Raw genomic sequence first — 20,517 nt, forward strand, 5'->3', positions numbered from 1 at the left:
TTCAAAACAACTTTTAACATTAATACAAGGAACACTTTCTGAAAAATTTGAGATAATATTGATTTAAAAATGAAGGAGAAAATAGATTTTTACCAATTTTCTATTAAATAATAAGAAAATCTTCTATACATTTGTATCCGAAGTTTTGGACAACTGACTTTATCTCAAAATTAGTTTAGATGTTTTTCTATGTGAAAAGTATATTAAAGTTCATAATTGAGTCTTAAATATAAGGCTAATGTTAATTTTAGTTTTAAAAAAATGTTAGACTCCCCATGGCCTTAACTTTGTATTAATAGTATTTTTGCACTTATTTATCTAGTAACAGTCATGTAAATTTTTGTTTAAACTCAAGTACTTTAAGTACAAAATCTTAATTTTTTCATTGTAAAAATTGAATTAAGTTTTTTAAATACTACAGGAATAAAGAATATAATAAACTATATTGTAATGTTCTTTACTATTAAACTTAATTTAAAGTTTTTTTTTTACTAAGTTATATTTTAATGAAAATATTTGCAAAAATAAACTATAAGTATAGGTGTATATTGTTTATATGTATTTAAATGAGATAAATGAAACTAATTGACATATTCTAATAAAACATTTAATAAAAGAAGCTAATAAAAATTAAAAAGCTAGTTTTCTAGATATTTTATTTTATCAAAATTTTATTTTGGTACAGTTATGCCCTGTAAGACTCTTTAGTTGTAATTAAAAACTGAATACTGGTATAATAATAAAATTTAAATAAATAGATTGTTAAAAATTTCCTCCATGTACCCACATAAATTCACACTTTTATTGTTTAATTAATGCCTAAAAGTATAAAACTGATAACTTATAGTTACTAAAAGTAAAAAAACTTTAACCTATTTATGTAATTAAACATATGCTTTTGCAGGTATATTTGAACCAATAGTTAAAAATGAGAGTGGTTTCTTTTGTTGCTGGAGCTTTTGTTGGTGCTTACGTTGCTCAAAACTATGAGATTCCATCAATGGAAAAAGTGGCAAGTGATGCAATGGACAAATTGAAGTCCTTGTTTCCACCAAAAAATGAAGATTAATTGAAATTTACCACCTGGAGCCTGATGAATTCTAATTAATAAAACTATGCATTTCTTTGTTTTTGACTATTTATCTATAGAGAGCACTTTTTTCAATGCTATTTTATAAGATGTTACTAATTAATTATTTTTATTTATTACTTGTAGTTGGTAAATTTCCGATGACATTCTGATTATATCAGTATTGTTAAGTTAATTAAAAATTTTTTTTTGATAAATTGTTTAAATTTTTTTAGATGTATGTAATTAGTAATAGTTAACTATTTCTTTTGTTGCAATATGTAAAATTTTGTTGCCTATTTGTTTGGATGGATAGCTGAAGGTAACACTGCTCAAAACTTTGTCATCCCTGATTTTCAGAGAGTGTTAAGATAAACTTGAGAAATAGTTGAAACCTGTTTCTGAGTATTTAAAAGATAGTTGCATTAGAAAAAGAAATCTCAAGAAAAAGAATAGTTTAATGTTAGTATTTAGTCAAGTCTAAAGTCATTATATTTATTTATTTATTTTATAAGCTGCAATTTTATATTTCAAACTTAATGTATCATACAAAAATAATAACTAAATCTATTATTTTTTATTTTGCATTGTGACATGTTTTTTATTATTTTTGATTAATATAGTATACTTATCTAAAATTTTGATAACATTACCTACTTTTAATCACAATAAAAAAAAACCTTTTGATAATATGCATGTAAGTTACTAAGTCTTGTTAGAGATAAAACGCTAGCGATGTTTATTAATACTAATTTGTTTACATAAATATATATATACAACAATTTTTTGATTAGATTTTTAGTTGGTCGTATTTTGTTAAGCTAAAGAAATTGTTGTCATTAATCAAATTATTATTTTTTAATAAGTTTCATAGCATGAGATATTATATTATACTCATAGTCCTAAGTTCAACATGGTTCTCAACTTATGTGGACACAAAGTTTGAGATTTCGTTTAACTGATTTAATTATATTACAATGTTTTGCCAAGTAGAACTCTTCAGTTATAAGTAAACTTTAAAATAGTATTCAAAACCAATAAATGGAAGTTAATTAAACCATAACCTAAAAGAAAAAAAAAAAACATTGGTTAAAGTAAATCAAAATAACTTTCATTTCTGTCTGTTTAGTAAACCTAAAGTGTACTTGTGTTTAATATTTAAAGCTTAAATTATTTCAACTAAAAGTTTAGGTTTACTTGTCATACTAATATCTACTATGAATTTGTTCTATAACACAAGACTGCAGCCTAGTTTTACAGAAAACACTGCTATAACTTACAAAAACTATAATAAAAGAAATAATCTAAACACAGTTAAAAACTGGGTGGCCACTAAACCTTGAATCCTAAAACCTGAAATTTAACAATTTAGGCTAAAAATCTAGAATTTTAGACAATTTTTACTTGTTTAGTAGTACAATTTAATTTGACACAAGGACTATTATATAGATAAAAAAATTTATTATCAAAAAATTCAATTATCAAAAATTCCACACGTTTAAAGAGTCAAAATTACAAGAGGACAAAGTTGCACAAGTGCACAGAATTGCACAAAGACAATTTTGCAACAAGGGTCAATTTTGCACAAGAGTAAAAAAAAACAAAAAAAAAAAACACAAGATAAAAAAGTTACTAACCAAGGGTAAGGGTTAGGAGTAACAGTGATAGTAAAAATAAAAATAAAAAACTAGTAAAAATTAAAAAAAAAAAATAATAACAAAAAAGTTACTGACCAAGGGTAAGGGTTTGGGGTAAGAGTGATAATAAAAAAAAAATACTAACCAAGGGTTAGGGGTAAAAGTGATAGTAAAAAAAACTATAACTAAAAAGAAAAGAAAAATCAACCCTTAAAAAATGTCTCCGTGCAAAATTGTCTGCTTGTGAAAAAGTGTCTTTGTGCAATTTATCCCCTTGTGTTAAAGTGTCTTTGTGCCAAAATATCTCTGTGCAAAAATATCTGTGCAATTTTGTGCTCACGTGCAGTTTTGTACGCTGGTGCAAATTTGACAACTACCCGTTTAAAGTAGCTTTATAGTATTTTTTTTTGTTGTTATACTATTTAATACAATTTTTCACCTTAAACTTAACTTAAAATATACCAAAAAACGTATACTTTAAAAAACCTTGAGGTAAATTTTGTTTTTATTCTATAAAGATGTCTCTTTTTTGAGAAACCTATTAAACTTTTTAAACTTTACTGCTTATATTTTTAAATTTTTTTCAGTTTTTGAACATGGTAAAAAACAAATAGTAGCTTAGTAATAAATGTAGAAAGTAAGATCAACTTTAAAATGATTATGTATGTTCTAATTTGATTAAGATAACAGCAAAAGAGCTGAGACACTTTTTATGTACCGCACTTATAATACCATGCCAAATTGCAACAAACATAGAAAAACTCTGGCTAATTTGAGATGTTAAAAAAAACTCACAGTAATTTCAATATTGTATTAAGAAATCTAGGCTATTTTTTTGACAGAACTAAAGTGCAACTGAGTTAAATAAGTTTCTACATTTTTTTAATTTTATCAACGTATGTTTTCCCTTTTAATTATTTTAATTTGTTATGAAGTGTTGACTTCTATTTTTAGTTTAATTATCTAGCTATCTCAAATTTAGAATAACATTTAAAATGTTACTCTCACTGCTAAAATAAAAGTTTAGTAAATTGATAGTAACATTTTAAAGTACAACATTTTGAGTTAGTGTAGCTTATTTTACTTAACTTGAGACATTTTTAATGATAAAATAAAATCACTTATTTTAACAATTCATCCATCATTGGTTATTGTTTATAAACTCCTTTTAAATGGAGTGTTAGTATAAAAATAATTTCTATAAAAATGCTTCTTGTTCATTAAAAAGTTGCATTCTTAAGGGCATAGGGGGGGGGGTCCACCTTCATTTTTACAATACTATTTTATAGAGTTTTATATATAGTTTATTGAACGATAATAAATACGCTCAAAGTATTTGGTCCTAGGACCTTGAAAAAACCTTTCGGTTATCAAGTTGCACACCACAGATACCTTTTAATGTCTTGTCCAGGACTAGACAATATGATGTATCAGACATTTTTAACCATTTAAAAAGTTCAAAATAACTTTTGAGATATAAGTGATCAAAGTTGGTGTGGTCAATAGATTCCTAATTTTTTTAAATCACCTTTTTTTAACCAAAATTTTTATTTTGTAATTTTTTCAAATTGCAACTTGACAAGTCTTTTAAACTATAGAATGAACATTTCCTGAAAGTTCGAGGTCTCTAGCTCCAAAAATGATATAAATGATAGATATTAGTAGTTTCATAAATTTCCAAGAAGGTTGACAGCAAAAAAATTGTGATCCATACGTTTAAACTGGAAACTTTTCACAAAAGTTACAATATCTCAAAAGTTAGAATAAGGTTTTTAAATTTTATAAAACTGGCTTGTAGTTTGTACATAAAGCTTTATAAGAGCCAATGTTATATTTTGTAAAAAAAATGTTGGAACACCTATGCCCTTAAATCTGGTGTATATAAGTTTTACGTGTAATCAAGCTAACACAAACATATGAAGTGCTTATTATGGACATAGTGAGCAAGCATTAAGTTGCATCTGGTACCCCTCAAAAATAAAATTTTGTTGTAAATTTTGTAATAGAAGTTTTTCAAGCTTGGAAAATTACATAAAAACAGCACAAAAAATAGCTTTCTAGCTGATACAAAAATTTAGCTGATAGCATTTGAAAATTTGGTTTAAACAATGATTAAAAAAAAACGTAACAAAGGGGGAGGGTCAGGATTTTATTATACACAATTTTTTAACTAGTTTTTAGTTTTTGCTTACATTAAACTTTAGAGTTTGTTTATACATTACATCAAAAATATTTGATCAAATTAAAAACAACAATTAATATTTTTATTAAAAACAAAAATAAACCAAGTAGATGAAATAAATTCACATAAGATTGATTCTTAAACTTTCTGTTTTTCTTAAGTTTGGAAATTCAACTTCATTTTAATAAACTGATTTGTAATGAAACACATCTTCATTTTCTAAACAAGTTAAAAAGTTGCTGCACAGTCAAACATCTTGTTTGGTATCATTGTTGACAACAATCATGTCTTTTACTATTGCTTTTACATTTAAGTAATTTTTATCGTTAACCCATTGTTAAGGAACTCAATCTTTTTTTTTTTGGTATAAATTTTTTTTTAATTCAAAAAAATTTTGTATTTACAGAATTTTCTAAATATTGCAAGAAACTTTTCCTAAAAATTTGAGGTAGTTATCTCAAAAAAATAGGAGATAGATTTTTAGTGATTTCTAGATATTTGCTGTTTTAGTTTGCGCCTCCCATAAGGAACCTACTGTTGCCTCTGATTTTGACCAGCTATATCTCAAAAATTATTTTTAATTTTCTTAATCTGTAAAAAGCATCTTGTAGCTTAGTAAAATCTTTATAAAATAAGATCAAATTGTGAAAAAGTTTTTAACCCCCCTATGCCCTTAAGTAACTCATTTTTTGTTGGTCAATATATGTTAGTTTATTTTGGTAGGTGCATTTTGAGACATTTTTTCAACAAAATATGATTAAATGAAATACACTTGCACACAAGGAGGTCAAAATTCATTAAATAACAAAAATAGATTACCATTTTCTTGTAAGGTGAATAAAAATTTCATATTCTGCTATTTTAATTTGCTTCTTCCTTAAAAAATTAACTGAAGCTCTAATTTTTATTGTTTATAACTTTAAAAATGATTCTATTATGAAATTATAATCAAAAGCAACATCTAGGTTGGGTACAATTTTTACAAAACAAAACTAAGATGTAAAAAACAAAAACTTAAAACAATCTTATCTTCCCCCATTAAATTAAAAAAATCCTAACAAAAAGTTTTATCAAATTTAAAATATCATTTGCTCAAATAAGGTAAAAGATAGGAAGCTTTTTTTGTGCTGTTTTTTAATGGTTCTTCTAGCTGAAAAAATTTTATTCTGCAAAACACTAATGTCTGATGCACTCTAGCAAGCATATATTTATAGTAGTGCTCATAGTTATTTTTAGGTAAATGCATAACTATGCAGAAGTCTAAGGTAAAAAAAATGCACAAAAAGGATTTTTAAGGTCTAGTTACAAACTCCCGCTAGTTTTCAGCTAATCAGGCTATTTCTTGAACAACAATTTTTTTTGCCTAGGTGAGTGGTAACCCAATGTTTATATTAAACATGTATTTTAAGTTGCTTTTTAGTATTTTACCTAATCACTTAGTTTAAACTTTTAAAATTTTTTTAATGTGAACTCTAATACTTGTTTTAAAAATTTTGATTTTTTGCAGTTGTTTTTAATGCAATAATAAGTAAAATGAAGTTTCTATATGGAAACCAAAAACTGTTCAAGGAAGTCTTAAAAGGAACTGAAAGTTGTTTCTTAAGTAGATTGTTTACAACAGACATAAAAACTTCTCAAGTAAGTTGTTATAAATTGTAAACAACTAACTGAAAAGATTTTAAAAATATGTATATTACACTGTGATCACTCACTTAGGCCACTCAGGATAATTATGACTTAAAAAATTGATAAAAAAACTATTAAGGGCATAGGGGGTTAAAGACATTAAAAAAAAAATTAACATTCAACTATATTAAATCTTGAAGTATAACTATAGGTCAATTTTTGAATAATACAAACAAATATCTAATTTTTAAGCATAGTCATTTTTGTAAATAGTTTTCGTACAAACGTATTGAATGTCAATTTAGAAGTTCACTAAAAGACTATCTTCTTCATTTTTAAAGCTATTGACATCAAAGTTTTATATGTTGGTCCTTGTATTACAGGATAAATTTCTAATGTACCAATTTAAAAATATATTACTAAAATAAATAAAAAATCAGTATTTAAATAAAAATATTTTTTTTCTCAAAATTTAAAAAAATCTTCAATAGGTTTGTTTATTAGTAATTTAAGATTAAACTGAGAAAGTTTGAGAAAGATTGCTTAAGAACTGTTAGAGAAGATAGAAATTTCCTACTTTGTCCTTTTATATCTCAATAAATAATTTTAATTGTAAGAAACTGTAAAAAGCAATTAACTGTAAGCTAAGTTTAAGATCTTTGAAATAAGACCAACATGTAAAAAATTCCCCCTATGCCCTTGGATACAATTTCAAGCTGTTGTTTATAATGTATAATTTAAACAGTTTCAACAGAATAAATTTGTAAGTAAATAGTATTATACAAGGATTTAAAATTTTTGTGAATTATTTTTCAATAGAAATCATTATTTAAAGCCAAACTATAAATTGTAACAGATTTGCAATGATCCAACAACCTATCTTACAATCTCTGGTAAAGCAAAATACAAATTAATCTCTGTAAAAAATATAATCTATTAGTTGTTAACTTACACTTATTTCGTTATGTGTTATATGTTTAACAAGTTGGTTTATTATTTCAAAATAACTCTAATTTTGAGTTAAAATTAACATATTGTTTACAAGTAATCAAGTACAAGAACCGTATCAATTGTTTTGCAAGATATAGTCTATAATATCTTTTCAAGTTTTAGAAAGTTTGTCAATAATTTAATATGTATAAAAATATTTGTTATGAAAGCTTAATAAGTAACAAATTTTTCATTCAAACTACTAAAAATTTTGTTAAATGTTTTATTTAAAAAAATACTTTTATATATTTCTACTTAAATTAAAGCTCGTTTCCAACGTCTTTCCTTTTTCAATAACAAGTTACTTTCATAATGCTTTTTTTTCCTAATTATGTTATCTTTGAATGATTACTAATGATTAAACTTTGATCAGTTTTTGAATAGATAATTTATGGAATTTTTAAATTAATTTTTTGAATATGCATAGTTGCCAACCACTTATCCCACTTGGATTTACTCAGGCTAGTTAAATAATTTTAAAACTCATGCCACTTTGAAACTTCTTTTTTTAAAACTCATATTTATTTGCAGTTTTTTGCAATACTCCTGCTAGATTATATTTTTTTCTGAATTCTTAGGACAGATTTTTAATTTTTTGTTCCTTGACTTTTTTTTTAAATATTAAGTTTTGTTGTTTTTATTTTGTGTAAGTACTTGTTTTGTATTCAAGCTTGATAAGTATTTAATTTATACAGTTTTTGGCTCATTGTAGTTTAATTTTTTAAAACTCTTTTATCAATTTTCTCACAAACAAAGACTAGTTTTGTCTAGTTTTTGGTCACTTAGATTGGACTTTTTGCTTATATGAGTGGAAACCCTGTGAATTATTTATATAAAATAATTATTTTATGCAGCTTCTTATTATTAATTAATTCGAAGTTTGTTTCATTAGTTTTTAAGAATTTAGTTGCATATAATTACTTAAATTTTTATTTAATTTTTTTTGATGACTGCCTTTTGTTAACTTGGTTTAATTTAAAAAAATGATATATAAAAAAGTTAATAAGCTTTAGAAGTATTTGAATAAAATGAAAAACTTTTCAAGACTAAACTCAACCCTATGCATTACAAATTTAACACCACTGCAACAAATTAACGTTTAGAAATGCGAACCGCAGAAGACTACCTTTTTTGAAATTTTTTTGATGACAACCTTTTGTTAACTTAGTCAAATTTTGGGAATTATATAATAATAGAAAAAAAGATAATTTGCTTTAGAAGATTTTAAACAAAATGAAAAACTACTACTTTTTAAGACTAAACTCAACCCTACCCTATGTATTACAAATCTAACGACAAATTAACGTTTAGAAATGCGAACCGCGGAAGACGGTGCTGTTCGAGTTCAACAAGCAGAACGGCGGGAAGATGGTGGACTTCGCGGGGTGGTGCATGCCCGTAGTGTTCGACAACCTGTCCATAGTGCAGTCGCACAAGCACACCAGAGCCCGCTCCTCGCTCTTTGACGTTTCCCACATGCTCCAGCTCAAAGTTTGTTTTTCAACATCTTGATTTTTATAAATAGTTTTTAACATGCTCTCATACTCAAAGTTTGTTTCAAAGGGATTGTTGGTAGGCTGTGCGCCACAAAGCAAAAATAATGGCCTGAAAGATGCTTTACATGTTAAAAACAAGTGTTTGATCGTTTTTGTGTAAAAGTTAACGATAATAATATTTCTTTTCCTGTGATCAAAATGTGCTTTTTACTTTAACTATTTTTTCGTTACATATTTGCTTTTTAATTAATAAAAAAAATAAAAACAAAGAACTGGGGTCTGTAAAGAACTTTTTCCAGTAGATGTATGTTTTCATTTTAAAAGAATGCCGCCCAATGGTTTTGTACTATATAATTAATATAGATATTAGTTGTTTTCTTAGTTTGTTTTATTGTGCTTGAAAATTAAACTGAAATTTATTTTTTTGTGTTAGGTGTATTATAATTTTAATGTTATTTTTATTCAAATCAAACCAGAAATACAGTAAATTTTTTTATCTCTAAAGAGTATTGTAAAGTTCTAAAGTATAACTTGCAAAATACTTTAGTAATAATTTTTAAAATGTTTTAAGTTCAAGAAGTGTTTAAATTTCTACAGCTTAATTATTGTAACAGTTATAAATGAGTTATAAATAAATTTCAGTTTTGTAGTGCTTTTTGAATTAAAACTTAAAAATATTAAATTTAAAAATCTTCTACATAAGGAACGCATCAACTAATCTTAAAATCTTTAACAGTATGAAAAACGGCGTCAACGTTCATAAATTCTTTACAAACAAGATTTCTTTACTTGATCATTATGCCAGGTCCACGGTAAGGACGGGGTGGATTTCATGGAGTCGCTGGTGGTGGCCGACCTGCGCGAGATGAGCGAGGGCAGGGGAACACTGAGCTTGTACCTGAACGGGGAAGGGGGCATCATGGATGACGTCATAATCAACAAAACCGAAGACCATCTCTACGTGGTGTCCAACGCGGGCTGCAGCAACAAGATAACCGGACATCTCAATGTGATTATTAGTTTTTGGTGGCAGTTTAATTTTAACTATTTTTTTAAGCTCTTTAAATAGAAGTGCACTGATAAATGTTTCATTCTTACAGTTACACTTCAAAGTATTTATTTAAAAAAGAAATATTTAGGTTTAATTAGTTAATATTTTACATAAAAACATGATTAATAATTCAATGTACTATTAGCTAACATGACACTATATCAAAACAACTTATATAACACTAAAGCAATTTTTAAAAACTTGTTTTTAGCCGAATAAAGTTTAATATTCCTTGATATTTTACAATAAAGTTCTATATTATAGTTTTTGCTTTATGTATAACCACCAAATAATATTTGTTTTGTAAGTTTTTAGTAAACATAAAAAAATATTCAGAGTAAGCAATATGATATCAATTTATCATGTTTTTTTAAACTATAGTTCCACTTAAAACCTTTTTGAATAAATTTTTATTAGATTTATAAAATTAAGAAAAAAAAACATAACTGTATTTTAGAATAGTTATGCAAAAAATCTTTTTAAGATGACTAGTTGATTTTAAAAGTTTAACATAACAAACTAATGTATATTAATATTTGCAGAATCATATAAAAGACTGGAAAGACAAAGATGTTGCTTTAGAGTTTATTGATAATGGACTTATTGCATTACAGGGTGTGTACTGTTTTAATATTTTATTCAAAATATTTTCTAGCTTATGCTTTTAAACACAACTTTAGTTAATAGTACTAAAACCTTCTAAAAAAATATACAAATTGTTTACTAAAGAAAAATAAATCATTTAATTCAAAATTCATCAACCTTTGTTCAGATTATTTAGTTAAGTTTTTGACGCATGAAACGTATTTTTAAATAATCTTATTGCTATTTGTTAACAGCAAAATAAGCTATTTTATATAATCCATCACTCAACCTACTTTTATGAACAGGTCCACTCTCGCACGAGGTGATTACCCGTGGCAGCAACTTGGACGTAGCAGGGATGTCGTTCATGCAGTCACGTGTCGGCGTCAGTTTGTTCGGTGTTGAAGGATGCACGGTTGTTAGATGCGGGTATACTGGGGAAGATGGCTTTGAAGTTTGTCTATTTTTTAATATACTTTTTAAGCGTAAGTTTTTTTCGTCTTGAAGTTTGTTTACTATTTATTGATTAAAGCTCCATTTACAAAAATATATTCAAAGTAAGTTGTTTAAGGTGTTATTTGATTATAAAAGATTTAGTTCTTCAAGAAAATGTTTTATTTAATATCATTATTATAGTTGTAAGTTTATTGTCCATATTATGGACTTAGGCATCAAAACCTAGGCCACTTAAACAGAAAGACACATAACGAAAAAAAAAACTATTTGTAAATTTTGTAAACTATTTGAAAAGTATATGTAAATTAAAAACTTTAAATGTTTAACTACGGTTTAATAGATTGTAAATATGTTGTGAAAAATATTAAACAATTGTAAAAAAGTTTATAAATAAAAGTATTAGACTGATTTTTAGCATAGTAACATAGTACAATGTTTTGTAACGAAGTATTAGTAACAAATATTACGTATTAATTACCGAACTTTACACATGCATTGGTAGTTTATACAAGTAAATTATAGTAGCTTTATGTGTAGAACGTTTTTATTTATTTGTAAATTAGTATTTTCATAAATTGATTAATGAATTATAATCTTTTAGCTTTGTTTATTTTAATTGTTTAAATTATAAGTTTGTTTTACTGAAGTTGAAAATATGCTTGTACACTTTTTAAGTTTATATTTTTAAAATTCAACAAGTATTTTAATTAATAAGTTAAATTACTAGGCTTACATTCAATAAACTTACACAATGTTCTAATGTTTATATGGTTGTTAATATAAAAAAATTTCTTTAAGATATCGAAAAAATAAAAAAAACACTGTCATTGTTATCTAGTGCTTGGTTGTAAAAAAGTAAAAAAATTCTTGAAATATAATACTTATAAGTATTTTATTTTAAAATGCTTAAAATAAAAAAACTCTAGTCTGTTATTAACCAATATAAATTGGCATGAAGTCATATTAGTATTGTGGTTTTAAGTGTTTAAAGAGAAGGTTGTTAAACAAATAATTTTCTTTGAACAAACATTAGCCCATAAATAAGCTTAAAGTAGAAAGTATAAAACATTCTTCAAGAAAAGAAAAATAGACTAATTTTAATTTTATAAAAAGTCAGTTTAGAATGTAAGTCTTCTAGTAAATTTAAGTAATAAATAAATTATTTTAATATTAATAAGTTACAAGTCTTACAATTTTTTAAAACTATTGAAAATATTTGAAAAATGTAAACAAAATTAACACTTAAAATTTATTAAAGTATTTTTAACTTACAAATAGTTATATAGCTACTTTGAAACAGGCTTAAAGTATTCAATGAAAATTGCTTGAAAATTGAAGGGATAATTTTTTTTGTTATAATAATGTTTTCAACATTTTCAGTATATAATTAAAGCAGAAAACATTAAAATCACAAAGTTTGATGCTTTGTTTCTTAATAACTACTTCGATGTAAATAGTATTATATCTAAGACAGTAAAAAGAGTACTGTTTGTATGAACAAAGTAGATAAACCTCAACCAAAGTTCAGCAGCATCTTATGAAAAACGTTTACTGAAAAAAGTAGTCCTTAAAGGGCGAATTAATAGAAAAAATATGGACAAGAGTAATTTTGTTGAATTTTTTATAAAATGAAAATAGTATATGAAACATTAATTGTGTGATGAAATGAACATTAATAAGCAGAACAGCTTACTCACAAGCAATGAAAAGAACATATTTGTTAATTTTTATTTTGTGAAAGCTGAAACTTGCTTTTACTTGTTTTTTACATAAAAAATTATCGGTGGGCGGCAATTCGCTGACTTTTCTACCGTCGATAGAAAATATTAAGGAATAATTTACTAGTGATTTATTAATACAATACTAGTTTTAAATTTTAATATCACCTCATCACTATTGTAGTGAAGGTTTGACACGTTGCTAATAAAAACTAGCAATATAACAGAGCAAACTTAGCATAGAATTTTCTGCCTTGTAGTTTTTGGACCAATATTTTTTAAAACTTAACTTTATGAGCTTATTAACAAATGTTGTTAATTAAAAAGTATCAAACTACTGTCATCACAAGCAACATAATTTCAAACAGATTTCAGTGCCCAGTAACAAGGCGGTGGAATTGGCGGAGAAGTTGCTTGGCAACGAGCAGGTCGAGCTGGCCGGGCTGGGGGCCAGGGACTCGCTGCGGTTGGAGGCGGGGTTGTGTCTCTATGGCAACGACATGGACGAGACCACCACCCCCGTTGAAGCCTCGCTGCTGTGGTGTGTCGGTTGGTCCAGTTGTTTACAATAGTTGTGCAATTGAAAAAAAAGTTGTTGTTATTTTCAAACAGTAAATGATAATATTAGCTGAAATGTTATTTATTAAACTTGTTTGTTTTACTTTTGTTAGTTGAAGTTTTATAAGTAAGTTGAAAAATATTTGACCATGTGCAGTTTTGCTTGTAAAATTTACTTTTAAAGCCATAAGGGATCAACATTTCATTTTACAAAAAATACCATTTACTCTCACATGAATGGTTTGAAGTAAAACTGTAAAGTCACTTTTTATAGAATATAAATTGTAAATTAACTTTAGAGGTATAGTAAATTAAAAAAGAAAATTTTGTTAGACGTAGGACGTTTTTTTTTGTTAAGTTTATTGAAAGTTTAAAAAAAAAATGTTTTCGTTAATATTTGAGCTCAAGCTGCAAGTTTTTAGTAAGCTTGCCTTAAAAAATTTAGAATTATAGTTATTTTATAGTATAAATTAAAAAGGTTTAAATTTGAATATTAGTTCCCATTATAAAAAAGGATTTTTGCTAAAGATTAAAGAATTTCTTGCGCATTTTTTTTAGAAAAATAGTTAAGAATAAACTGTAAAAGTTTAAAGAATGTTTGATAAGAATATAACAAAGAAATTCCTTTTTTTAATTGTTCTTTTTTGCTATTTTAGTCTGCACCTTCTATAAGTAATTCTTTAAACATTACCTTTTATGTGAAAAGTTACTTGTAAGTTTAAAGTAAAAAAACAAACTGTTAGCCGTGATTTAACTGAACAAAATAAAATCCACTTGTTAAAACAAGGTAGACTCTTTTATGGGCTAATTAACTGCTAGTCTATACTTTTTTCTGACAAAATCAAGGATTAAGTTTAAAATTTTGGTGATTTTGATTGTTTGAATTACAAAAACGTTAAATGAATTATTTTTTTACAGTATTAAAGTAATTCGTTGTTATCATATCAATATAGAAACAAATTTCACTTGTATATTTTCATGCATAAATATAACTTCAACATAAAAGTTGATAGATTATTTTATAGTTGAACTTCTTTTATTCAAAGAAGTCCAGGTTTTCAAAATCAAATCCAAACCCCAGATATTACACACTTTATAACTTAGCAAAAAAAGTTACTTTAAATAAAATATAATTAAATAGTTTTGTGGTCAAAAATTAGTTGCTCCAAAACTATTAATTAAAACTATTCTTATTAGCTTCAAAACGGTATAAAAAAAAGTTCAGCAAGTTTTGTAAAAGGTAGTCAGATAAAAGTTCTAACAATAAAATTTTGAAAGCTGCTTTTTACTATTCAAATCTTTTTATATACTTAAAATACTCGTTAATTCTTTCATTTTGGTCTTTTAAGTTTAATGTGCAATTTGTAAACATTTAATTGCAACAACAGCGAAATCTCGCCGCCAGAGGAGAGATTTTCCTGGAGCAGACAAAGTTTTACAGCAGTTGAAAGAAAAACCGAAAAGGAAGAGAGTCGGGCTGGTCGTTGAAAAGGGAATAGCTAGAAGTTTGTTTATTAAATTTTAATTAAAAAAATAAACATATGAACTTGTTATATGTTTTGTCTCAAAATATGAGATGTTATTTTTTTAGATATCCTGTAATACTTATTTTTCTTGTCTATCAACTACACCAGTAGTTCCTAAACTAAAGTTAAAAATTATTTCCCAAAGAAGAGTAATGCCACCCCCTTTTGGGAAACTCTGCACTAAACTATAAAATAGTTAAAGAGTAATCTGATATACATGAATTTTTGCTTAAATTTAGAAAGTAGATATGTGGTTACTAAATTAAACTATTTATAAGATAAAAAACTAAAAAAAAACATTTATATTTTACTTGTTGTTTTTATATAATATCAAAGGTATTTTAAATTTCAAAAGTAAATTTCACAATTTTTTTTTTCATTAGTTTTAGTAATTACCTCACTTAATTTTTTCTTTTCTTTTGCTTATACTATCATAAAGAAATATCTCAATAGTTTTTTTAATAAATAGTTTTTTTTAAGTAGGAAACTAATCGATTTTTTCTACTTATTTTTCATTTCATGTTGTTTTTACGGTACCCGGGGTTGCTAAAAAACTTGGAAACCTCGAAAAATCTGGGATTTGAGATATTTTGAAAAATAAACCTTGAATTTTAAGTAAAAAAAAATTGATTTGACACAAAAAATCTATCATATTGATAAGAAAAATTTTTCATCATCAAAAAAAAAAACACGTTTGAAGTAGCTCTACTGTATTTTATTAATGTTTTTATACTAATAAACACAGTTTTATACCTTTAACTTAACTTTAGACTAAAAGTAGAACTAAAAATGTGTACTTTCAAAACCTGGAAGAAATTTTAAAAATCCTGAAAAAGTTTTGAAAATTCGCCAAAAACATTTGGCAACCCTGGGTACCTTTTGAGATTTTCTTGCATTAATTATTTTTAACCGTCAGGTGGAGCCGTTTTGGTTGACGAGAGCGGAAACGAAGTGGGAGAAATAACATCCGGCTGCCCGTCGCCCTCCACCGGTAAGAATATCGCGATGGCTTACCTGCCAACGGCGAAGGTCGGCACCAGGGTCGGAGTTAGAGTGAGGAAGCGCGTTCTGCCGGCGCAAGTCGTCAGAATGCCGTTCGTGCCCGCTAACTACTACTTCGCTAAATAGGCTTGTTTGTGTGGGTCAGGGTTTTCCAAACTTTTTTTTTCAAATGGCCCCCTTTAAACAAATTAAAATAACTATGGCGCCCTCTAACATGATTACTCAAAAATCTACTATCAAAAAAACTTTGAACTTTCTTTTTTTTTTGCTCTTCATCAGCAACTCCAGAATGTCTCGTGTAAGTTTTAAAAACATGACATAACATGTGACCCCAAGGAGCCACACAGCCCACTTTGGGAAACCCTGGTATAGGTTGTATGAATTATTTTTTTCGTGTGATCTTTTTTGGTTGTCAAGTCGCTTTTTTGTTTTTTTATTACTGATCAGCATTTTGGTTTACTTTGTAGTGTGTTGTTTTCGTGTAATTTTTATGAAGCTGAAAATGTATTCGATTTTTAATGAACTTTGCTGTTTAATACACAAAAAAAAAATCATTTTGAATAGATATTTGTAAAACGCTTTTTTGTCTTTACAGTACTTGAGCTGTAGTTTTTCGTACATGCTGCTAAAAAAACAAAATTTTAACATTAACTTACAACATATTAATCAATTTGCTATTTTCACACTTCAGCACTTTTGCAACACAAAAAGTTATATATATCCTCAAAAATTTTAAAAATTGTAGTTGATAAAATTCACTTGCTTATTTTGACTACTTTTTATCAGTTTTGTACGCCTTCAACATCGAAGTTTATTTTATTATTGTAAAACTGTGACATTTATGTTCTTCCTATTTTACATTTAATAAAGTTTTTTAAGTATTTTTTATTTATCTTAAATTAGGAAGACTTTCTGCTGTATTTAAATACTAATTAAACCAAAGACTATTTATGAAAATTTATTACATTTCTTGTTAGTTTTCGCAAAACTAAAACTTGAGAATTATAACATTTTGTTTTTTTTGGGGTACAAAATTTAAATAAAAAATATCGACAAATACTTGGCATTTAAACTGAAGAAAAGAAAATCGATACACGCTTTTCAACTACTACTGTATATAACTAAGCTATATAACATAATATTAATATCTGTGAAAGCTTGATAATTAATACGTTGTAATGAGTTTAAGTTATAAAGGTGAAATAAGTACTGTTTAGATAAGAAATTGGGAAATTAGGTAAACAAGACTTTTTTAAGCATAAGGAAGTAACTAGAAACTTAAGATAGTAAAAGGGTATTACCATAGAGTATATACATACAAGTTTCAAAACTATACGATACTGAATAAATTAAAAAAGGCTTTGAAAACGTTTGAAGTTAAAAAATTACTTTTGTAATTAAGTTAATTTGCTTATATAAAAGTTATAAAGCTATAGTTTTGTAGAACTAAAAAAATATATATAACAATTTATGCAAGTTATCATTAAAAAAAAAAAATGACAAAGCTTTGGCTTATAGTTTTTTATAAAAAGAGATTCTAAAACACTTAAATTAAAATGTTACTTAATTTAGTTAAAATTGTAAGTTTGTTAACATTATACGATAACCTTAAGGTTCTTCGTGCACCAGGTCGTCGGAAAGAAAATTTTGTGCGTTTTTTTATTGTTAAATGAAGTTGTATAATGTTTGGGGCATTCGGGAAAGTTTACAAAAAAAAATTCCAGTTGTCGAAGGAGTTTTATAAAAAGTATAATTTGTTCGGATGTACGGTCTTTCAAAACTGCATCAACAACATATTCCTTTTAGAACTTTTCTGTCGATGATTAATGTCACCACAACACAAATTTTCCAAATTTCTGAATTTTTATTAGAGCCGGTTTTAGTTTATTACTCACAGTTTTGTATAATATATTATTAAAATATACTGCTTCTGTATTGAGTGTCTTACTATAAAAAAACTTTTAAAATGGTTAAATTTAATACCAATTTCACTAACTAGTAGCTTTTGCAGATCTTTTGAACATACAATTTCATTAAAAATACTGAATCATCTTTTCTTAAATAACCTTATTTCTCCGAAACTGTTTGGTTTTCTTCCTAAACGAACTTCATGTATTCAATTATTGGATTGCCTTCATTCATGGTTAATATATTTTTTTACCAATTAATTTATCAATGTAATTTATACAGACATTCAGAAAGCGTTTGACTCTGTCTCTCATTTTAAGTTAGTTAAAACTTTATTTTAATACAAAATTAAAAGAAATCTAGTTGAATGTTTTAAAGAATTTTTGAGGAAAGAACAGAAAGAGTAGTTATCAGTAAAACGTTCTCAGAATCCTTACCAATTTTTAGTGGAGTTCCACAAGGAGAGGTTATTGGCCAACTTTTATTTATAATTTATATAAATGATATAGCCACAGAAGTTGATTCTAATAGCAACATTAAACTTTTTGCAGACGACACAAAAATATTTAGCCAATCTAACTTTGCCGTGGTGAAAATTTGAAAATATGACGAATGGCGAATAGTTGTTTCAATGTTCTGCAAGATGAAGAATTCTGTCTAGTTGAAAATAAATGATGTTTTGAAAGTTCGTGTTTGATGAAAAGTGGTCTTCAAGATGGTTCCTAGAGTTTCGAGCTAGGTTCTGAAGAATTTTGACAGGATATGCTTGTTTCAGGGATTTGTTGCTTTGGAATGTACAATTGGAGATTGGTGACATTGGAATTATTGAATATTCTGGTTGTGAAAGTTTTAGTTTATTCAGTTTGTGCCTTGTATAAGTTTTACGTTTGTGTTTATTTAATTACTGTAATTTGTTTTTTTCTTTTTATGTTAGTGTCTTTCAGTTTAAGTGGCTTGGGTTTTATTGCCTAGGTCCATCGTTTGACAATAAACTTCAATAATAATAATAATAATTATTATTTAAGAACTGTTAGTTTAGGTAAAGGATAGTTTTTTTTAGTAGAAAATAAAAATACAAACACAACTTGTTATTAAATTTTCTTGGTACAATTAAACTGATGATATGTACATTACTATGCACTGCTCTAAACTAAACTAATTGTTAAAATAGAAACTATTATCAATAGCCTTACTGTCACTAATTTATATTCAATAGTAATGTTGTGTAAAAATATATTAAGTGTTTAAGTGGTTTTAGCGCTATAAAGATTTGTGTACATCGTACTACAAAAATAAAAGTTCTATGTAAAGTAATATTTTGAGGTAAATTACAATTTGAGAAAAAACTGATGTTTTTAAAGTTTAATTGTACCTTTTTAAACAAAAAACTATCTATTTACTCATTAGGTATTTTTTTTTAGTATTTAGAATAAATTATGTTAAAAAATTTGTTTTAGTTGCTTTCAATAATACAAATAGGTATTATTTTTTTTATTTAACTAGTTACTGAACTTTTTAAAAAGTGCAAATTATTTAAAACGCCAAAATTATTTCAACAGTAAATATTTATCTAGATACGAAAAAGTGTTTGATAGTATATAATATGTGTAAAATAGAGCTATAAATGCTTTTCAAGCTCGTTTTTTATAGAGTTTGGTTGTTAAAAAAATTATAAAGTTAAACTTATTAAGTTTTAAGGTAGTACATAGTTTATTAAGACTTAGGTATACTAGTCGATGTAGAATTTTAGTCCGATAAAAAGGTATAATTTAAATAGGCATTCTATGTGTACCTAACAGTCATTTAAAATAATGAACTGAATAAGGGTGGCTTGGCGTTTAGCCAACAGATCCTTCGCTCTACTGAGCACAAAAGATAGCTTTTTTCAAGAAAGTGTTCAACGTTTAAAAAAGCCTACTGTTATCTAATATGAAAGTTCATTATCGTAAATAGTTAAATAGCGATGAAACCAATGCAAGTTGGATAAATCAAATTCAAATATCAGTTTTTAACAGGCATATTTTCAAGTGGTTTTTACTGTATTCTTACACTATACTTTATCTATTTTTTACTATTTGTACAAATCAGTTATGTTGTTTTGAGGTTAAAATCTAATAAAATATTATTTTATTTAAAAATTACATGTAAAAATCAACCTTACCTATCCAAAAACTATTTTATATATAAATGAAATATTAAGATAAAATGAATGTTGTTTAATAAAACTTATGATTGTGATCTAAAAGTTTTAAACTAATACTTTTATAATTTTTGTACATTTAGCGTAAAATAAAATTACACGATTTTAAAATAATTTTAATAAAAGCATAAATAAATAAAAAATTTAATTAATTTCCTTACACAAAGGGATATTTTAACATATATCAACTTATTAATTGTTTCTATTTTATATATAAACTAATAAAAAGTAGCATTTACTTACTTATAGTATAATAATAAATTGTATATTGAAAAGAATTTAGACTTTTAGATATAAAAATGATTAAAACTGGTAAACGAATATACTTTTTCTCTTAAAACAAAAAAGAAACTGTTTAAACGTAATAAAACAAATTTATAGATTTAAAGGTTAGAATTTGATCAATTTAAAAAACAAAAAAAAAAATTATGTTTGAAATAAAAACAAAAAATAAATAAAACGTAATAACTAGAACTCATTTTTAGTAGTTATAAAGAATAGTTTTAAGAGTTT

At 25.9% G+C, this 20,517-nt stretch overlaps 1 protein-coding gene across 2 annotated transcripts; it reads left to right on the top strand.

Annotated features, from left to right (window-relative positions):
* The first annotated feature begins 1,275 nt into the window (after positions 1 to 1,275).
* Positions 1,276 to 16,779, top strand: LOC145832744 (aminomethyltransferase, mitochondrial-like). Of its 2 annotated transcripts, none has more exons than XM_082940074.1 (8): positions 1,276 to 1,531; positions 8,816 to 8,995; positions 9,806 to 10,009; positions 10,594 to 10,666; positions 10,942 to 11,090; positions 13,179 to 13,359; positions 14,757 to 14,873; positions 15,811 to 16,779. In XM_082940074.1, exons 2-8 carry the CDS (start codon positions 8,873 to 8,875, stop codon positions 16,020 to 16,022), a joined length of 1,059 nt encoding a protein of 352 aa, XP_082796200.1. In that variant the 5' UTR covers positions 1,276 to 1,531; positions 8,816 to 8,872; the 3' UTR covers positions 16,023 to 16,779. The 2 variants fall into 2 exon arrangements, with proteins under 2 accessions (XP_082796200.1, XP_082796198.1); XM_082940072.1 differs by lacking the exon at positions 1,276 to 1,531 and adding an exon at positions 6,400 to 6,526.
* The last annotated feature ends 3,738 nt before the right edge of the window (positions 16,780 to 20,517 follow it).

The sequence above is a fragment of the Thalia democratica genome, chromosome 3, assembly GCF_965202585.1.
Source record: "Thalia democratica chromosome 3, ktThaDemo2.hap1.1, whole genome shotgun sequence".
NCBI classification, from domain to species: Eukaryota; Metazoa; Chordata; class Thaliacea; order Salpida; family Salpidae; genus Thalia; species Thalia democratica.